General features: G+C 48.3%; 1 protein-coding gene across 6 annotated transcripts in view; it reads left to right on the top strand.

Annotated features, from left to right (window-relative positions):
- The window catches only part of SPTAN1 (spectrin alpha, non-erythrocytic 1), a 724,155-nt gene extending 707,119 nt beyond the window's left edge, over positions 1-17,036 (top strand). For all 6 annotated transcript variants that reach the window (XM_085614072.1, XM_085614071.1, XM_085614070.1 and 3 more), the window contains one exon: positions 16,760-17,036. In XM_085614072.1, coding sequence (XP_085470198.1) covers positions 16,760-16,885 — 126 coding nt within the window. In that variant the 3' untranslated portion in view covers positions 16,886-17,036. The remainder of the gene's footprint in view (positions 1-16,759) is intronic.
- Positions 17,037-18,156: the final 1,120 nt, after the last annotated feature.

The raw sequence follows: 18,156 nt of genomic DNA, 5'->3' as shown, positions 1-18,156 counted from the left end.
TCTTTATCTCTCTCTTCGGCACTTCCTCGATTCCAGGCATCGGCAGCGGCCTTCGGGCCTATCTCGACTCCGGTCTCGGCCGATGGAAAGGACTCCCTTTAAGAAGTGCCCAAAATGTGGGTCTAAATTTCCCCACACCGATCTACATCAGGTGTGCAACCTCTGCCTCTCTCCCGAACACGAGGCCCGAGACTGCCCCGCCTGCAAGTCTTTTCGATCGAAAGACTATTCAGGATCGACGAGCTCGACGCACCATGGCGCACTCATCGTCCTCGGCTCCACCTGACATCTTCGGAGAAGACATCGGAGCTTCGGGACAGCAGCACACCGAACAGGAAGACGACCTCGTCAGCGCTTCCGAGGCCGACGACTCCGACGTGGAGGAGATCACACCGGCGCAGAGGGTCGTGAGTACTCTACCCACTCCCGCGCCCATACCGAAAGAGACTCCGGTTACACCTTCGCCTCCGGGCCTAGGCAAAACCAAACATACCGCTTCCATCACCCCACCTTCGGGCCCGGTGAAAAGGCATCATAAGTCTCCCGGCGGCTCGGGCTCGAGCCAGCCTACTAGCGGCGCCGAAAAACACCCTTCGGCACCGAAGAAAACCACACCAAGCTCCGTTCCGAAGCCATCGGTGTCGAAACCTGGCCTCTCGGTGCCGACCAAACATAAATCCCTCGGCACCAACGCTCCCGTGCCGAAGCCTGCCTCGGCACCGAACAAAAAATCGGAGGCCCCGAAAAAGCATGGCACAGATAAACCAAAGAAGCCGTCGGCCCCGAAAACATTGGCACCGACAGATCAATCGGTGCCGGAGGAGCTATTCACGCCAAATCCTCGACAAAAGACTTTAACAAAGGATCCAAAGACTGGACATTTGACTTTGTCTTCAAAGAAAAGACATTTAGACAAGCCAGCTCCTCCTCCACCGCCAAAACGGAAGGACTCTGCCACATCCCCTTTCAGAGTGCCCTCCCCACCGCCTCCACCTCCTACACCTCCCCCATCTCCGCCTCCACCTTCTCCACCCTTGCCTCATCGCTCTCAAACCCCGTCTCCAAACCCTGATGACCAAGGGGATCCATACTATGATCCAACAGATGCCCCACAGGACCCCACCCCTCCGGGAACACCAGACCCATGGGATGATTATCATAATCCAGACGTCCCAGATGTGCCTCAGGATGATCTTTATCCATCCAGGCCATCTCCACCGGAGGACTCCCTGGGGTTCCACCACTTGGTACAACGGGCGGCACATTATCATGGGGTGGAGTTACACAGTGATCCAGTTGAGGAAGACTTCCTACTTGACACTTTTGACATCGCAGATAAATCTACTGCCATATTGCCCATGCTTAAAGGGGTGACCAAACATGCGGCAGAGGTTTTCAAAGACCCCGTCAGGGCAAGGGTCTTAAACCCCAGAATAGAGAAAAAATATAAGGCAGCCCCCACAGATCCTGCCTATATTAAAGGACCTGCGCCCTTAGACTCATTGTGGTATCCACAGCTAGAAAGCGGTCCAATTCTCAGTCATCGGGTGCAGCTCCTCCACCCGATAAGGAGTCCAAGCTCTTAGATGCGTCAGGCAAACGCACTGCCTCGCAAGCTGCCAATATGTGGCGCATCGCCAACACGCAAGCGCTGCTGGCGCGGTACGATAGAGCGCACTATGATGAGCTGGAGGCTATCCTGCAACATCTCCCAGACAAATATAAAAATAAGGCTCATGAACTAATACAAGAGGGAAAGATTATTACCAACACCTCTATTAAATGTGCCCTTGACGCAGCAGACACAGCTTCCAGGGCTATAAACACCAGTGTTCTGCTTCGCCGCCACGCCTGGCTCAGAATCTCAGGCTTTAAGCCGGAGGTCCAAGCATCTATATTGAACCACCCTTTTGACCAACAACACTTATTTGGCCCAAAAGTAGACGAAGCCCTGGAAAAAATGAAGAAGGATACAGATACGGCGAAGTCTATGGGAGCATTACAATCCCACACTCCTAGACGCTCCTTTCGCCGCTCCTCCTTTCGAGGCACTGGCAGGGGTTACTCTGCCGATAACGCCTCCACATCCTACATGTCCCCTCCTCAGACTACCTTCACAAAGGGCTATCAAAGAGGTGGATATAGAGGAAACAATAATATAGGCAGGGGCAAAACCAACACCGCCCGTTCTGCCACACCGCCCACACAATGACTTTCCCCCGCTCCCCCCAGACCATTCCACTCCAGTCGGGGGCAGACTACAAGACTTTTCTCAAACCTGGGAGACCATAAGATCAGACAAATGGGTGACCCAAATTATTCGGTCAGGGTACTGTCTCGAACTAACATCTACCCCCCCCCCCCCCCCAAATATTCCACCCAGACACCGTGCGATGTCACAAGAACATACCACACTGCTGAAACAAGAGGTAATCTCCCTCCTGCAAAAACAAGCTATAGAGCAGGTCCCCATCAATCAACAAAATTTAGGGGTCTACTCTCTGTACTTTCTGATACCAAAGAGAGACGAGACTCTACGGCCCATTCTAGACCTCCGGCCTCTAAATGCATACATACATTCAGACCATTTTCACATGGTAACTCTCCAACAAGTTCTTCCACTCCTCTGCCAGAACGACTTTCTCACCACACTGGACTTGAAAGACGCATACTTTCATATTCCAATACACCCTTCTCACAGAAAGTACCTCAGATTTGTAGTGGACGGCCAACATTATCAGTTCAAGGTTCTCCCCTTCGGGGTCACAACCGCACCAAGAGTGTTCACCAAATGCCTAGCAGTAGTGGCGGCACACCTCAGAAGACAACACATTCACGTCTTCCCTTACTTGGACAACTGGCTAATAAAAGCCGCGTCCTACAACCAATGTGTGCAACATACAAACACTACCATCCAACTGCTTCACCAGCTAGGCTTCACGGTGAACCACCAAAAGTCCCAGCTGATAACCGTCTCACACAAAGCAATACCTCGGTGCCACTATAGACACCTTAAAAGCTATAGCCTATCCCAATTCAGCCAGAATCGCAAGCATACAAGCCTTGCGCCAAAGATTCATTCTTCAGCACTCTCTCCCAGCACGACCGTTCCTGGACCCGGTTCCTCAGGTAATTTTAACAACGGACGCATCGCTCTCCGGCTGGGGAGCGCATCTACTACACCTCACAGTGCAAGGTATATGGACGCCACAACAAAAGGTTCGAGGCATATGAGCTGCAGATCACACACTGAGGATAAGATCGCCATCTGGTGTTGGGCTCGGATGATTGCAGGTTGTTGTTGTCTTCGGAGAAGCCTTTGGTCACGAGGTTGGTGACTCCTCCCCTGGACAACAGTGCGCATGGGCATCCACTCCATCGGCAGATTGTTTTTTTCCGCCATTGGGTTCGGATGAACTTTTTTCCGCTCCAGCAGAAAACTTCCAGCAATCGATTTAACTCTTTGATTTGTATTCCATCGACGTCGACATCAACTCGGACCGGTTCCGGAAGCGGCTGATGGACAGGACACCCTTCAAAAAATGCCCCCAGTGTGGAGCGAAGTTCCCCCACAGTGACCACCACGAGGTTTGCAACCTCTGCCTGTCGCCGGAACACAACGAGTCCACCTGTCCAGCTTGTTCCGCTTTCCGTTCGAAGAAGACCCTCCGGGACCGAAGAGCTCGACGCCATATTATGGCCAAACCAGCTCCAGAACCGGAAGACATCTTTGCTCAAGATGTTCCCGAAGACGACACCGAAGATCTCGAGATCGTGTCCGAAGCCGACGATTCCGATGACCTCATCACTCCAGGGCAGCGTGTGAGTACCACCCCCCCTGCCCCTGCCCCATCCAAAAAAGCAGTGGTCAAGACTCCGCCAGTTGGGCCCAGTCGCGACCGGAAATCCTCTTCAGAAGCCCCGCCCTCGGGCCCGGCTCCGAAGACATCTAAGCCTGTGGGTGGCTCGGGCTCGAGCAAACCTCACCTAATTGTGCCTTTAACACCCTCGGCACCCAAACACTCATTGTTGGCACCGAAACAGGCTCCAAGACCGAAATCTCCTTCGGCACAGAAACGTTCCTCGGCACCGAAGTCTCCACCGGCACCGAAACGTTCTTCAACATCGATGCCTAAAAGTCCATCGGCACCGAAAACTCATTCGGCACCGAAACATCAATCGGCACCGAAACCTCAGTCGGCACCGAAAAATCAGTCGGCACCGAAAAATCAGTCGGCACCGAAAAATCAGTCGGCACCGAAAAATCAGTCGGCACCGAAAAATCAGTCGGCACCGAAAAATCAGTCGGCACCGAAAAATCAGTCGGCACCGAAAAATCAGTCGGCACCGAAAAATCAGTCGGCACCGAAAAATCAGTCGGCACCGAAAAATCAGTCGGCACCGAAAAATCAGTCGGCACCGAAAAATCAGTCGGCACCGAAAAATCAGTCGGCACCGAAAAATCAGTCGGCACCGAAAAATCAGTCGGCACCGAAAAATCAGTCGGCACCGAAAAATCAGTCGGCACCGAAAAATCAGTCGGCACCGAAAAATCAGTCGGCACCGAAAAATCAGTCGGCACCGAAAAATCAGTCGGCACCGAAAAATCAGTCGGCACCGAAAAATCAGTCGGCACCGAAAAATCCATCTGACCCGAAAAAATCATCGGAGCCGAAAACTGCGTCCCCGCCGAAACAAGCTCATAAAGACCCGAAGCGGACGTCACAGACACCACCTTCGGAGCCAGATGATCTTTTTCGACCAGATCCTACTCAGAAGCGGATCTACATCAATCCTAAAACGGGACATGTGACTGCCATCCCATATAAAAAGCGGAAGCTGGACACTACACCTCCCCCAGCTCCCATACGGAAAAAGGACTGTGCTACTTCACCACTTCGTCCTTCCTCTCCTGTTTTACCTCTTAACCCGTCCCCCCCTCCTCCTCCTGCTTCTCCTTTACCTTTACCTTTACCATCTCCCTATCATTCACCTCCTCCACAGGATGATAATGATGACTTAGGGGGAGGGGCGGACCCTGATTTATTTGATGATCCTGCTGACCCAAACGACCCTTTTACGTTCCCAGACCCAGCACCCATGGATGACTGGTCTTATCCTATACCTGACATGCCTGACCCCACTACCTACCCTTCCAAGCCCTCCCCTCCTGATGACCACCTAGGGTACGGCCAACTTATAAATAGGGCAGCAACATTCCACGGCGTTACAATGCACACAGACGCCATTGAAGAGGACTTCCTCCTTGATACCTTTGAGCAGTCACAAAAGACTGTCCACATACTGCCCATGATCAAAGGGGTTATAAAGCATGCTACTGAAGTCTTTAAGGACCCTGTTCGAGCTAGGGTGCTCAACCCACGCATCGAAAAAAAGTACCGACCAGCCCCGCAAGACCCTGCATACATTAAGGCCCAGCTCCCTTTAGACTCCCTAGTCGTATCAAATGCCAGGAAGCGCGCTAACTCTCAGACAACTGGAGAAACGCCTCCCCCAGACAAGGAGTCTAAGCTTTTAGAAGCCTCGGGCAAACGGGTCGCCGCGCAGGCGGCTAACCATTGGCGTATTGCCAATACCCAGGCCCTGTTAGCCAGGTATGATAGAGCGCATTATGACCAACTTGAGGACCTTATGCAGCATCTGCCTGAACCTTTTAAGTCCCAGGCCTCTGACCTCATCCAAGAAGGCAAATTAATATCTAATGCCTCCATTAAATGCGCCTTAGATGCAGCAGACACTGCTTCTAGAGCGGTCAATACTGGCGTCTTACTCAGACGACATGCCTGGCTCCGTATTTCCGGTTTTTAAACCGGAGGTTCAAACCGCAATTCTTGCTCAACCTTTCAACCAAGAGCAGCTATTTGGCCCTGCAGTGGATACTGCATTAGAAAAAATGAAAAAGGATAATGAAACTGCCAAGTCTATGGGAGCACTGCAGTCTCAACAGAACCGGGGTTCCTTTCGTCGCTCCTTTTATAGAGGAGGCTCCAAAAACACATCAACTGAGACCACGTCCACCTTTAAAAATTCTGGACAAACATCCCCTAACAGAGGTTACTTCCGGGGAGGTTATAGGGGAAACAATAACAAAGGTCGAGGACGCGGCAATAACAACAACACCCGCACCTCACCAGCCACCAAACAGTGACTTGCCACCACTCCCCCCAGACCATTCCACTCCGGTCGGGGGACGACTCCAACAATTCCTGCCTGTCTGGACTTCCATCACCACAGACAGGTGGGTAAGACAAATTATCCAGTCTGGCTACTGCCTCGAACTCATACAATCCCCCCCAAACATACCGCCCAAACAACGCCCAATGTCCTCGCATCATCTCTCTCTCCTCAAACAAGAAGTTCAATCCCTGTTACAAAAACATGCGATAGAACCAGTTCCCCTTCAACATCAGGGAAAAGGGGTATATTCTCTATACTTCCTCATTCCCAAAAAGGACAAAACACTAAGGCCCATACTGGATCTCAGACTACTAAACCAGTATATACATTCGGATCATTTTCACATGACCACTCTCCAACAAGTCCTCCCACTTTTACAACAGGGAGACTTCCTCGCCACATTGGACCTCAAGGACGCATACTTTCACATCCCTATGCATCCCGCTCACAGAAAATATCTACGATTTGTGGTAGATGGGCAACACTATCAATTTACAGTTCTCCCATTCGGAGTAACAACAGCACCCAGAGTGTTCACCAAGTGCCTAGCAGTCGTGGCAGCGCATCTCAGAAGACAACAGATCCATGTCTTCCCCTATCTGGACGATTGGCTCATAAAAGCCAATACATACCAAAAATGCGTTCTCCACACTCATCGCACGATTCAAACTCTCCACGATTTGGGATTCACTATCAACTACCCCAAATCCCACCTACAACCTTCCCACTTACATCAGTATCTAGGAGCAACCATAGATACATCCAAAGCCATTGCCTATCCCAGCACAGCCAGGATAGCCAGTATACAAAATCTCATCTCTCAATTTCAAACTCATCCATCTCTTCCAGCAAGAGTGTTCATGCAGCTCCTAGGCATGATGGCGTCCTGCATCTCCATAGTCCCACACGCACGACTTCAAATGCGTCCCTTACAAGAATGCTTAGCACAACAGTGGAACCAAGCTCACGGACAACTTACCGATCTGGTGTTGGTGGACAGTCGCTCACTTCGATCACTGAAATGGTGGAACACCATCAACCTGTCCAAAGGGAGACCGTTCTTAGAGCCTCTTCCACAAGTTGTGCTAACTACAGACGCATCTCTCACGGGGTGGGGAGCCCACCTCCTTCACCATACCACTCAGGGCAGATGGACCAGTCAACAGAAACTGCTCCACATCAACCACCTGGAACTCTTAGCAGTGTTCCTAGCACTAAAATCCTTTCAAATTCACCTAAAGAACAAAACTGTCCTCATACGCACAGACAACATGACGACAATGTATTATATACAGAAACAGGGAGGGACACACTCTCTCCAACTGTCCCAACTGGCACAGCAAATCTGGAGATGGGCAATTCCCCAAAACATCTACCTGTTAGCAGAACATCTCCCAGGGATCCACAACCAAGTGGCCGACCTCCTAAGTCGCCACACACAACAGATCCACGAATGGGAACTACACCCCAAGGTTCTACTCCCCTTCTTCCAGAAGTGGGGACAACCAGACATAGACCTGTTCGCCACTCCCGAAAACACAAAATGCCCAACCTTCGCCGCCAGGTTTCCACACCCACAGTCGAAGGGCAATGCCCTATGGATGAACTGGTCAGGCAGATTTGCGTACGCCTTTCCGCCTCTCCCACTAGTTCCATTTGTGGTACGCAAACTGAAACAACAGTCACTAACACTAATACTAGTGGCTCCCACTTGGGCACGTCAACCGTGGTTCACCACACTTCTGGAACTATCTTTAGTTCCACATCAAAAGCTACGCCTCTCCCCGGATCTGTTAACCCAGAACCATGGAGAAATCAGACACCCAGATCCTCAAACACTGAACCTAGCGATCTGGCTCCTGAGGTCTTAGAGTTCGGTTACCTCAATCTCCCTCCAGACTGTATGAATATCATAAAAGAAGCCAGACGCCCTACTACTAGAGCGTGTTATGCCGCTAAATGGAAACGATTTGCCATCTACTGCGCTAATAATGACATACATCCATTGGATGCTTCCATCCAAAACATCATTTGCTATCTACTACACTTGCAAAGATGCAATCTAGCGTATTCCTCTATACGATTACACCTAGCAGCCTTGGCAGCCTACTTGCAAAATAGGCAACACCTGTCCCTTTTTAAGGTACCAGCCATCAAAGCGTTTATGGAAGGTCTCAAAAGGATTCTTCCCCCAAGATTGCCACCTGCCCCAGTGTGGAATCTCAATGTGGTCCTAACAAGACTCATGGGCCCCCCATTTGAACCTATGCACAAATGTGAATTGCAATTCCTAACATGGAAGGTAGCCTTCCTTATCGCAATCACTTCCCTGCGCAGAGTAAGTGAAATACAAGCCCTTACACTTGAAGAACCTTTCTTACAACTACACCGTAACAAAGTGGTTCTTAGGACAAACCCTAAATTTCTTCCAAAAGTGATTTCCCCTTTCCACCTTAACCAATCAGTAGAATTACCGGTCTTTTTCCCAAATCCAGACTCGGTAGCTGAAAGGGCCCTACATACCTTAGATGTTAAAAGAGCATTGCTTTATTACATCGACAGAACAAAACCTTTTCGAAAGACAAAACAACTCTTTGTTGCTTTCGCGCCACCACACAAAGGCAACCCAATCTCCAAATCAGGGATAGCCAGGTGGATAGTTAAATGCATCCAAATATGCTACCTCAAGGCTAAACGTACACTCACAGTTCCCCCTAGGGCGCACTCCACGCGTAAAATAGGGGCTTCTATGGCCTTCTTAGGCAATATTCCCTTAGAAGACATTTGCAAGGCAGCCACATGGTCTACCACGCATACCTTCACTAAACACTATTGTGTTGACGTGCAGGCCAAACAACAGGCCTCCGTGGGCCAGGCTGTCCTAAAAACTTTATTTCAAACTGCTGCAACGGATACAGGCGACCACCGCTAAGGGGAGCACTGCTGTATAATCTATCCTCAGTGTGTGATCTGCAGCTCATATGCCTCGAACGGAATATGCTACTTACCAGTATGCATCTGTTCTTGGCATGTAGAGCTGCAGAGTCACACACGCCCGCCCGCCTCCCCGGGACCTGTATCTGTTCCAGCATCCGTCTTACTTAGACATTACACATGGACATCCTTTCTTTCTTTTCTATATACTCCATCTTTTCCCAACATGGCGAAAAACAATCTGCCGATGGAGTGGATGCCCATGCGCACTGTTGTCCAGGGGAGGAGTCACCAACCTCGTGACCAAAGGCTTCTCCGAAGACAACAACAACCTGCAATCATCCGAGCCCAACACCAGATGGCGATCTTATCCTCAGTGTGTGACTCTGCAGCTCTACATGCCAAGAACAGATGCATACTGGTAAGTAGCATATTCCTTACTCCACATAAACCATCTGGAGTTATTGGCGATCTTTCTAGCCCTGAAATCTTTTCAGAAACAAATCTCAGCCAAAGCAGTCCTCATTCGCACAGACAATATGACTGCAATGTACTACATTCAAAAACAGGGGGGGGGGGACACTCCACAGCTCTCTCGGTTAGCACAGAGCATATGGAGATGGGCAATCCCGCAAGAAGTCTTTCTCCTGGCACAACACGTCCCAGGGATACAAAACACCATGGCAGATCTGCTCAGCAGACAAACGCAGCAAATGCACGAATGGGAACTGCATCCACAAGTTCTTCACCCATTCTTTCACAAGTGGGGGCATCCTCAGATAGACCTCTTCGCCACCCACGAAAACAAAAAATGCCCAAGCTTCGCTGCCAGATACCCACACCCATTGTCCTAAGGCAATGCGATATGGATGAACTGGTCAGGCAAATTTGCATACGCCTTTCCACCTCTCCCGCTAATTCCATTAGTGGTAAGGAAGCTACAACAGCACTCCCTCACACTCATTCTGGTAGCTCCAACATGGGCCAGGCAGCCGTGGTACACCACACTACTACAGCTCTCAGTGGTACCACACCAAAAACTACACCTGTCCCCATGCCTCCTAACCCAGAACCAAGGAGAAATCAGGCACCCGGACCCAGCTCAGCTCAACCTTGCGATCTGGCTCCTGAAATCTTAGAATTTGGATACCTTAACCTCCCCCCTGATTGCATGAACATTATCAGGGAAGCCAGACGTCCTACCACTCGAGCATGCTATGCCGCAAAGTGGAAGAGATTTGTTGTTTACTGCCGTAACAATACAATCAACCCTTTAGATGTATCCATACAACACATCATATGCTACCTGCTCCATCTACAAAGGTGTAACCTGGCATCCTCATCCATCCGTTTACACCTAACAGCAATTGCCGCTTACCTGCAAAACGGACAGCATTTATCACTTTTCAGAGTGCCTGCTATTAAAGCTTTCATGGAAGGCCTTAAAAGAGTAATTCCGCCCAGGGCACCACCCTCACCTGTGTGGAATCTAAACGTAGTTCTTACAAGGCTGATGGGACCACCTTTCGAACCAATGCATAAATGTGAGCTGCAGTTCCTTACTTGGAAAACAGCTTTTCTCGTAGCTATCACTTCCCTTAGAAGGGTTCATGAAATACAAGCGTTCACTATACAAGAACCCTTTCTACAGATACATCACAGTAAGGTGATACTTCGCACAAATCCAAAATCTCTGCCCAAGGTCATTTCCCCCTTCCATCTCAATCAATCTCAATCAATCGGTGCAATTACCGTTTTTTTTTCTCGCAACCCCAATCTGTTGCGGAAAGGGCTCTACATACACTTGATGTTAAAAGGGCGTTACTTTACTACATTCAAAGAACGCAACCTTTCAGAAAGACTAAACAGTTATTTGTCTCGTTCTCTCCACCACATAAAGGCAACCCCATCTCAAAATCAGGGATAGCTAGGTGGATTGCAAAAAGAACATTATCTGTTCCACCTAAAGCCCACTCTACAAGAAAGATAGGGGCTTCTATGGCTTTTCTAGGGAACATACCCTTAGATGACATCTGCAAAGCAGCCACATGGTCAACACCGCACACCTTCACAAAACATTACTGTGTAGACGTGCACTCCAAACAACAAGCTAGTGTGGGCCAGGCTGTACTAAAAACACTGTTTCAAACCACTGCAACTGATACCGGTGGTCGCCGCTAGGGTTGGGTACTGCTATATAATCTATGCACAGTGTATAATCTGCAGCTCATATGCCTCGAACGGAATATGCTACTTACCAGTATGCATCTGTTCTTGGCATGTAGAGCTGCAGATCTATACACGCCCACCCGCCTCCCCGGCTACCTGTATCCGTTCCAGTCTATCTTATTTAGATACAACACACATGGGTTTCTTTACTATTATCACTACGCTCCATCTTTTCCCTGCTGGCGAAAAACAATCTGAGGATGGAGCCGAAGCCCATGCGCAGTACGGACCGAAGGAGGAGTCACCGAACTCATGACTTCCAAACATTGTCCAAGAAGAAAAACAAACTGCAAACATCCGGGCCCAACACCAGATGGCGATCTATGCACAGTGTATAGATCTGCAGCTCTACATGCAAAGAACAGATGCATACTGGTAAGTAGCATATTCCTTCAAACCACTGCAACAGATACGGGTGGTCGCCGCTAAAGATGGGTACTGCTATATAATCTATGCACAAGTGTGTAATCTGCAGCTCATATGCTACTTACCAGTATGCATCTGTTCTTGGCATGGAGAGCTGCAGATCTACACACGCCCACCCGCCTCCCCGGCTACCTGTATCTGTCCCAGTGTATCTTATTTAGATAGCACACACATGGGCATTTTCACCGTTACTACTACGCTCCATCTTTCCCTGCTGGTGAAAACCAATCCGAGGATGGAGCCGAAGCCCATGCGCAATACGATCCAAAGGAGGAGTCACCGACCTCGTGACTTCCAAAGACTTTCCAAGAGGAAAAACAAACTGCAAACATCCGGGCCCAACACCAGATGGCGATCTATGCACAAGTGTGTAGATCTGCTGCTCTACATGCCAAGAACAGATGCATACTGGTAAGAAGCATATTCCATATGTATTTTCTATATGCTCCGGGATCCCGCACGGGGGCGGGGATTATTCATAGATTATGACTGAGTATACCCCTGGATGTGAACTAGGATAACAGGTAAGTAACTAATTCTTCTCTGCAGCTGTCCCAGCTCGCACAGAACATTTGGAGATGGGCCATCCCACAAAATATAGATCTACTTGCCGAACACATTCTAGGAGTTCACAATCAGATTGCGGATCTGTTAAGTCGACAAACGCAACAGAATCACAAATGGGAACTGCATCCCCAAGTTCTTATACTATTTTTCCAGATGTGGGGCCAACCAGACCTAGATCTGTTCGCCACACCTGACAACGCAAAATGCCCAACCTTCGCCGCCAGGTTTCCACACCCATTGTCCAAGGGCAATGCGATATGGATGAACTGGTCAGGCAGATTTGCGTACGCTTTTCCGCCACTCCCGCTCATTCCACTAGTGGTACGCAAGCTCTCACAACCGTCTCTCAAAATAATCTTAGTAGCTCCCACATGGGCACGCCAACCGTGGTTCACAACACTGTTGAAACTCTCACTAGTTCTGCACCAATAACTACGCCTGTCCCCATCCCTGCTAACGCAGAACCATGGAGAGATCAGACATCCAGGTCAGCTGAATCTGGCGATCTGGCTCCTGAGGTCCTAGAGTTCGGTTACCTTAACCTACCCCCGGACTGTATGAACATCATTAAAGAAGCCAGACGCCCAACTACTAGAGCTTGCTATGCTGCAAAATGGAAAAGATTTGCCATTTACTGCACCAACAACCATATTGATCCACTGGATGCCTCCATCCAGAATATCATTTGCTACCTACTGCACTTGCAAAGATGCAATCTAGCATACTCATCCATAGTTTACATCTAGCAGCACTTGCTGCTTATCTGCAAAACAGACAACACTTGTCACTTTAGAGTCCCTGCAATTAAAGCCTTGTTGGAGGACCTGAAAAGAATCATTCCTCCCAGGTTACCACCCTCTCCAGTGTGGAATCTAAATATTGTTCTTACCAGGCTCATGGGACCCCCATTTGAACCTTTACATAAATGCGAACTGCAGTTCCTCACATGGAAAGTAGCTTTCCTTATTGCTATTACCTCTTAGAAGAGTAAGATCCAGGCTTTAACCATACAAGAACCATTCTTACAATTACATCGTAACAAGGTGGTTCTCAGAACAAACCCAAAATTCCTTCCTAAAGTCATCTCTCCATTTCATCTTAACCAATCAGTGGCGTTACCAGTGTTTTTTCCAAACCTGGACTCCGTAGCGGAGAGAGCTCTACACACCCTAGATGTCAAAAGAGCCCTGCTTTATTAAATTGACAGACCAAATCCTTTCGCAAAACAAAACAACTGTTCGTAGCTTTCTCCCCACCGCGTAAGGGTAATCCCATCTCCAAAGCTGGGATTGCAAGGTGGATCGTCAAATGTATCCAAATATGCTACCAGAAAGCGAAGCGCTCATTGACAATTCCCCCTAGGGTGCATTCCACACACAAACTAGGGGCCTCTATGGCATTCATAGGGAACATTCCCCTAGAAGACATTTGTAAGGCAGCCACATGGTCTACAACACACACCTTCACCAAACACTATTGTGTTGACGTGCAATCCAAGCAGCAAGCTTCTGTGGGCCAAGCTGTTCTTAAAACTCTTTCAAACTACTGCAACAGATACAGGTGACCACTGCTACGGTAGATACTGCTGTACAATCTATGCACAGTGTATAATCTGCAGCTCATATGCCTCGAACGGAAAATGCTACTTACCAGTATGCATCTGTTCTTGGCATGTAGAGCTGCAGACCCTCACACGCCCACCCACCTCCCCGGGACCTGTATCTGTTCCAGTTCTATCTTACTTAGATATACACACATGGACATCTTTTTCTTTCTACTAACTCCATCATTTCCCATCATGGTAAAAAACAATCTAAGGATGGAGTTGATGCCCATGGGCACTATCGTCCAAGGGAGGAGTCACCTATCTCGTGACTACAAAGACTTCTTCCAAGACAACAACGTGCAAGCATCCGGGCCCAACACCAGATGGCGATCTAATGCAAGTGTGAGGATCTGCAGCTCTACATGCCAAGAGCAGATGCAAACTGGTAAGTAGCATTTTCCTTGCTATTTACTTAATCTGCAAAGATGTACTCTAGCATACTCATCCATAAGATTACATCTGGCTGTCCTTGCCGCCTACTTGCAAAACAGACAAGATTTGTCATTGTTCAGAGTACCTGCTATCAAAGCTTTTATGGAAGGCCTTAAAAGGATAATTCCTCCCACATTGCCACCCTCTCCGGTGTGGAATCTAAACATTGTACTTACTAGGCTCATGGGTCCTCCATTTGAACCTTTAAACAAATGCGAACTGCAATTCCTTACATGGAAAGTAGCTTTCCTTGTCGCAATCACCTCTCTCAGGAGAGTAAGTGAGATCCAGGCTTTAACCATACAAAAACCATTCTTACAAATGCATCGTAACAAAGTGGTTCTTAGAACAAATCCAAAATTCCTTCCCAAAGTAATCTCTGCTTTTCATCTTAATCAATCTGTAGAGTTACGAGTGTTTTTTCAAAACCCAGATTCCGTAGCAGAAAGAGCTCTTGACACAATAGACGTCAACAGAGCTATACTTTATTACATTGACAGGACTAAACATTTTAGAAAGACAAACCAACTGTTTGTAGCCTTCTCTCCACCTCATACAGGAAACCCCATCTCCAAAGCTGGAATTGCCAGGTGGATAGTCAAATGCATTCAAATATGCTACCAGAAGGCTAAACGCACATTAACAATTCCCCCTAGAGCACACTCCACACGCATACTAGGGGCTTCCATGGCATTCTTAGGGAACATTCCCCTAAAAGACATTTGTAAGGCAGCGACATGGTCTACCACACACACCTTCACCAAACTGCCTCGACAGCCAAGTCCGGAGAGACGGCTTCTTTGGCCGTTCAGTTCTCCAGGACTTTCTGGATTGAACTTAGTTCGCAGACCTACCTCCGGGGTTGGTATTGCTGAGGTATCTATTCTAAGGTGAGGAATCCATTACTAATAGTCTCTTTCAGATGAACAAGTTACTTACCTTCGGTAACAATATATCTGTAAGAGACCTATGTTAGTTATGGATTCCTCACCACCCCACCCATCTTCCCCGTTCTGCGAACTGACTTCTAGGTTAAGGGACTCCCTTTCAGGGCCCTAGTTTTGTGCATCAGTAGTCAGTGTCTTACATGGCTCTGTGCTTCTGGCGTGTAATGTAGTGTAAAGACGTCAGAGCGCAGTGGCGGCGTCTAAGTAGATTCCGCAACGTCATTCCGGCGATCACGACTAACGCGGAGTCTACCGGCGCCATCTACCGATGCGCAGGGGTACTGCTGAATAACAATTCTCCGGGTGATAATTCTAAGGTGAGGAATCCATAACTAATGTCTCTTACAGATATATTGTTACCAAAGGTAAATAACTTGTTCCTTTAGGCTTTTTTTATACTCTATATTCATCCCTACCCTCTGTGCGGGAAAACCATCTTCACTATGAAGTCAATGTTTATCCGCAGTGCTAACTAAGGGAGGTGTCACTATACCTCGCGACTCGAAAGACTTCTTGAAACAAAAACAAGTTGTACATGTCCAAGCCCAACACTAGATGCATGAGTATGCACAGCATGTGAATCTAATGCACACTATGGCATGAACAGATGTCTACAGGGTAACTAACCTATTCCTTCTATTTATACAAATCCTGCCTGACAAGCTTTTAGCGCAGTCTACCACTGTGGTGAATGCAAGATCTGCCTAGAGGTCTATGTTGAAGGCTGGTGACTGTCCACTTTGCCCACATTCGGGTTCCACTTGAACAGTACAAGCTCCAGTTAAGTGTTTGAGAGCTGTCATTGCCCTGAGAACTTGCAGACTTTCCTCTTGTCATTTTGTGTACTTCCACCTCCAAAATGTGCAGAAAGCAGTTGGGTCCTGCTAACTTCACAATAATGTCTGTTAAGAAGTGGGCCAGTTTGCAGTACCCTGTGGAGGTCTTCTAGTGTCATGAATTGAAAAGCCCAGATTTAGTTCTGATGTTTCCTGTGCCTGAGAAGCTCCGTTCTGTCCTAAAATAGACCACTTAAAACTAGCTGTGCAGACCGATTGATGCTACCTATAAGTCATAGTGTATTGTTGAGGTGGCATTTCTACGCTTTCAAGCTATGTTGGTCTCCCCTTGGATGTATTTGACTCTGTTAGAGGTGTTTGTTGATCACACAAACTGTAGTAGGTGCCCTTGTGTTACCTTTGATGCCCTAGTAGGGTAGATCTTATTCTTTCTAATAGTGCATTTGATGATGCCTTGTGGTAGAGTACTTTATGCTCTGCTGATGTGTTGCAATGTCTCTGCTGTGTAGTCTTTGGTGTCCCTTCAGAGGGGTACACGGTGAGCTATAATGCCCAGCACGGTATTTAAGGTCATGCTAGAGGTGTTCCCAGATTTACTGTTTTTGTTTGTCCTTTGATTTCAGAACTTATCGCGGGAACAAGCAGACTACTGCATCTCACACATGAAGCCCTACACAGACAGCAAGGGTCGCGAACTACCCTCTGCCTTCGACTACATCGAATTCACACGGTCCTTGTTCGTGAACTGAACTGTGTGCAGTCTGCCGCCTGCCAGCACCAGCTCTGCATGTCTCTGTCCTGAATGTCGCTCTCCGTATGCTAGCAGCTTCGCTTTGAAGTTCTGGTTAAACTATGTACATGCAAATGTGTGCTTCAATAAAATGTGATTGGTCCAAGCTACACAGCGTGATTTAATATCGCTTTAGGTTTCTTTGCCCATAGACATGCTCTCAGCCAGTTAGATTTTACTCTGGCCCTTGTCTGAGCGCATACCGCAGTGCGCCAAAGGATCACCCACAGTATGATTGAGAGACAAGGGGGCTTATCACCCACAGTATGGATGAGAAACAGGAAGGCTTATCACCCCCAGTATGAATGAGAAATGTGAGGGCTTATCACCCACAGTATGAATGAGACACGTGGGGGCTTGAGTCTGCCACCCACAGTATGAATGAGACACGTGGGGGCTTGGAGTATCACCCACAGTATGATTGAGAGACAAGGGGGCTTATCACCCACAGTATGGATGAGAAACAGGAAGGCTTATCACCCACAGTATGGATGAGAAACAGGAAGGCTTATCACCCCCAGTATGAATGAGAAATGTGAGGGCTTATCACCCACAGTATGAATGAGACACGTGGGGGCTTGAGTCTACCACCTACAGTATGAATGAGAAACATGTGGGGGCTTGAGTCTACCACCTACAGTATGAATGAGACCTGTGGGGACTTGAGCCGATCACCCATGGTATAAATGAGAATGGAACTGAACTCAGTCCATCAATGGGATGTACATGTTAGGCTAAGAGGATGGACTGCACAGGCCGAACATTGCTAAGCTTGTCTGGGCCAACATCACTCGTGTGGGTGTAATTTCAGTTTATTAAAATTCTAAACATCTCTGCTAAAGAGCTCAGCTCTTCATTGGTGCAGCGCCTCAGTTCTTATTCGCTGAGGGTGTGGGGCTCCTCTCTAGTTTGAATGTTGATAAACAGCTTCTCTCTTAGGGGATCCCCGCACGTGGGCTGAACTATTCTCTGCTTATGACTTCAATGGAGATTCCATTAAGAGGGAAGAGGGATTACAGGTAAGAAACCGTACCTTCTGTAGTAGGGGATCTCTGTGTATAGTCATAATCTATGAATAGTCCCGCCCATGTGCGGGGACCCCGGAGCAATCAAAAATATCTCTTAAGCTGTCCTGCATTTGCAAACCTGCAAAGACACTTAAGAGACAGACAAAATAATACAGCCTAATTACCATATGGCTGCACTGGCCAGCACTTCCTCTGAAGTGAA

The sequence above is a fragment of the Triturus cristatus genome, chromosome 1_2 (genome assembly GCF_964204655.1).
Source record: "Triturus cristatus chromosome 1_2, aTriCri1.1, whole genome shotgun sequence".
Lineage (NCBI taxonomy): Eukaryota > Metazoa > Chordata > Amphibia > Caudata > Salamandridae > Triturus > Triturus cristatus.
The sequence above is the reverse complement of the archived record's forward strand: the minus strand, read 5'-3'. Positions and strand labels throughout refer to the sequence as shown.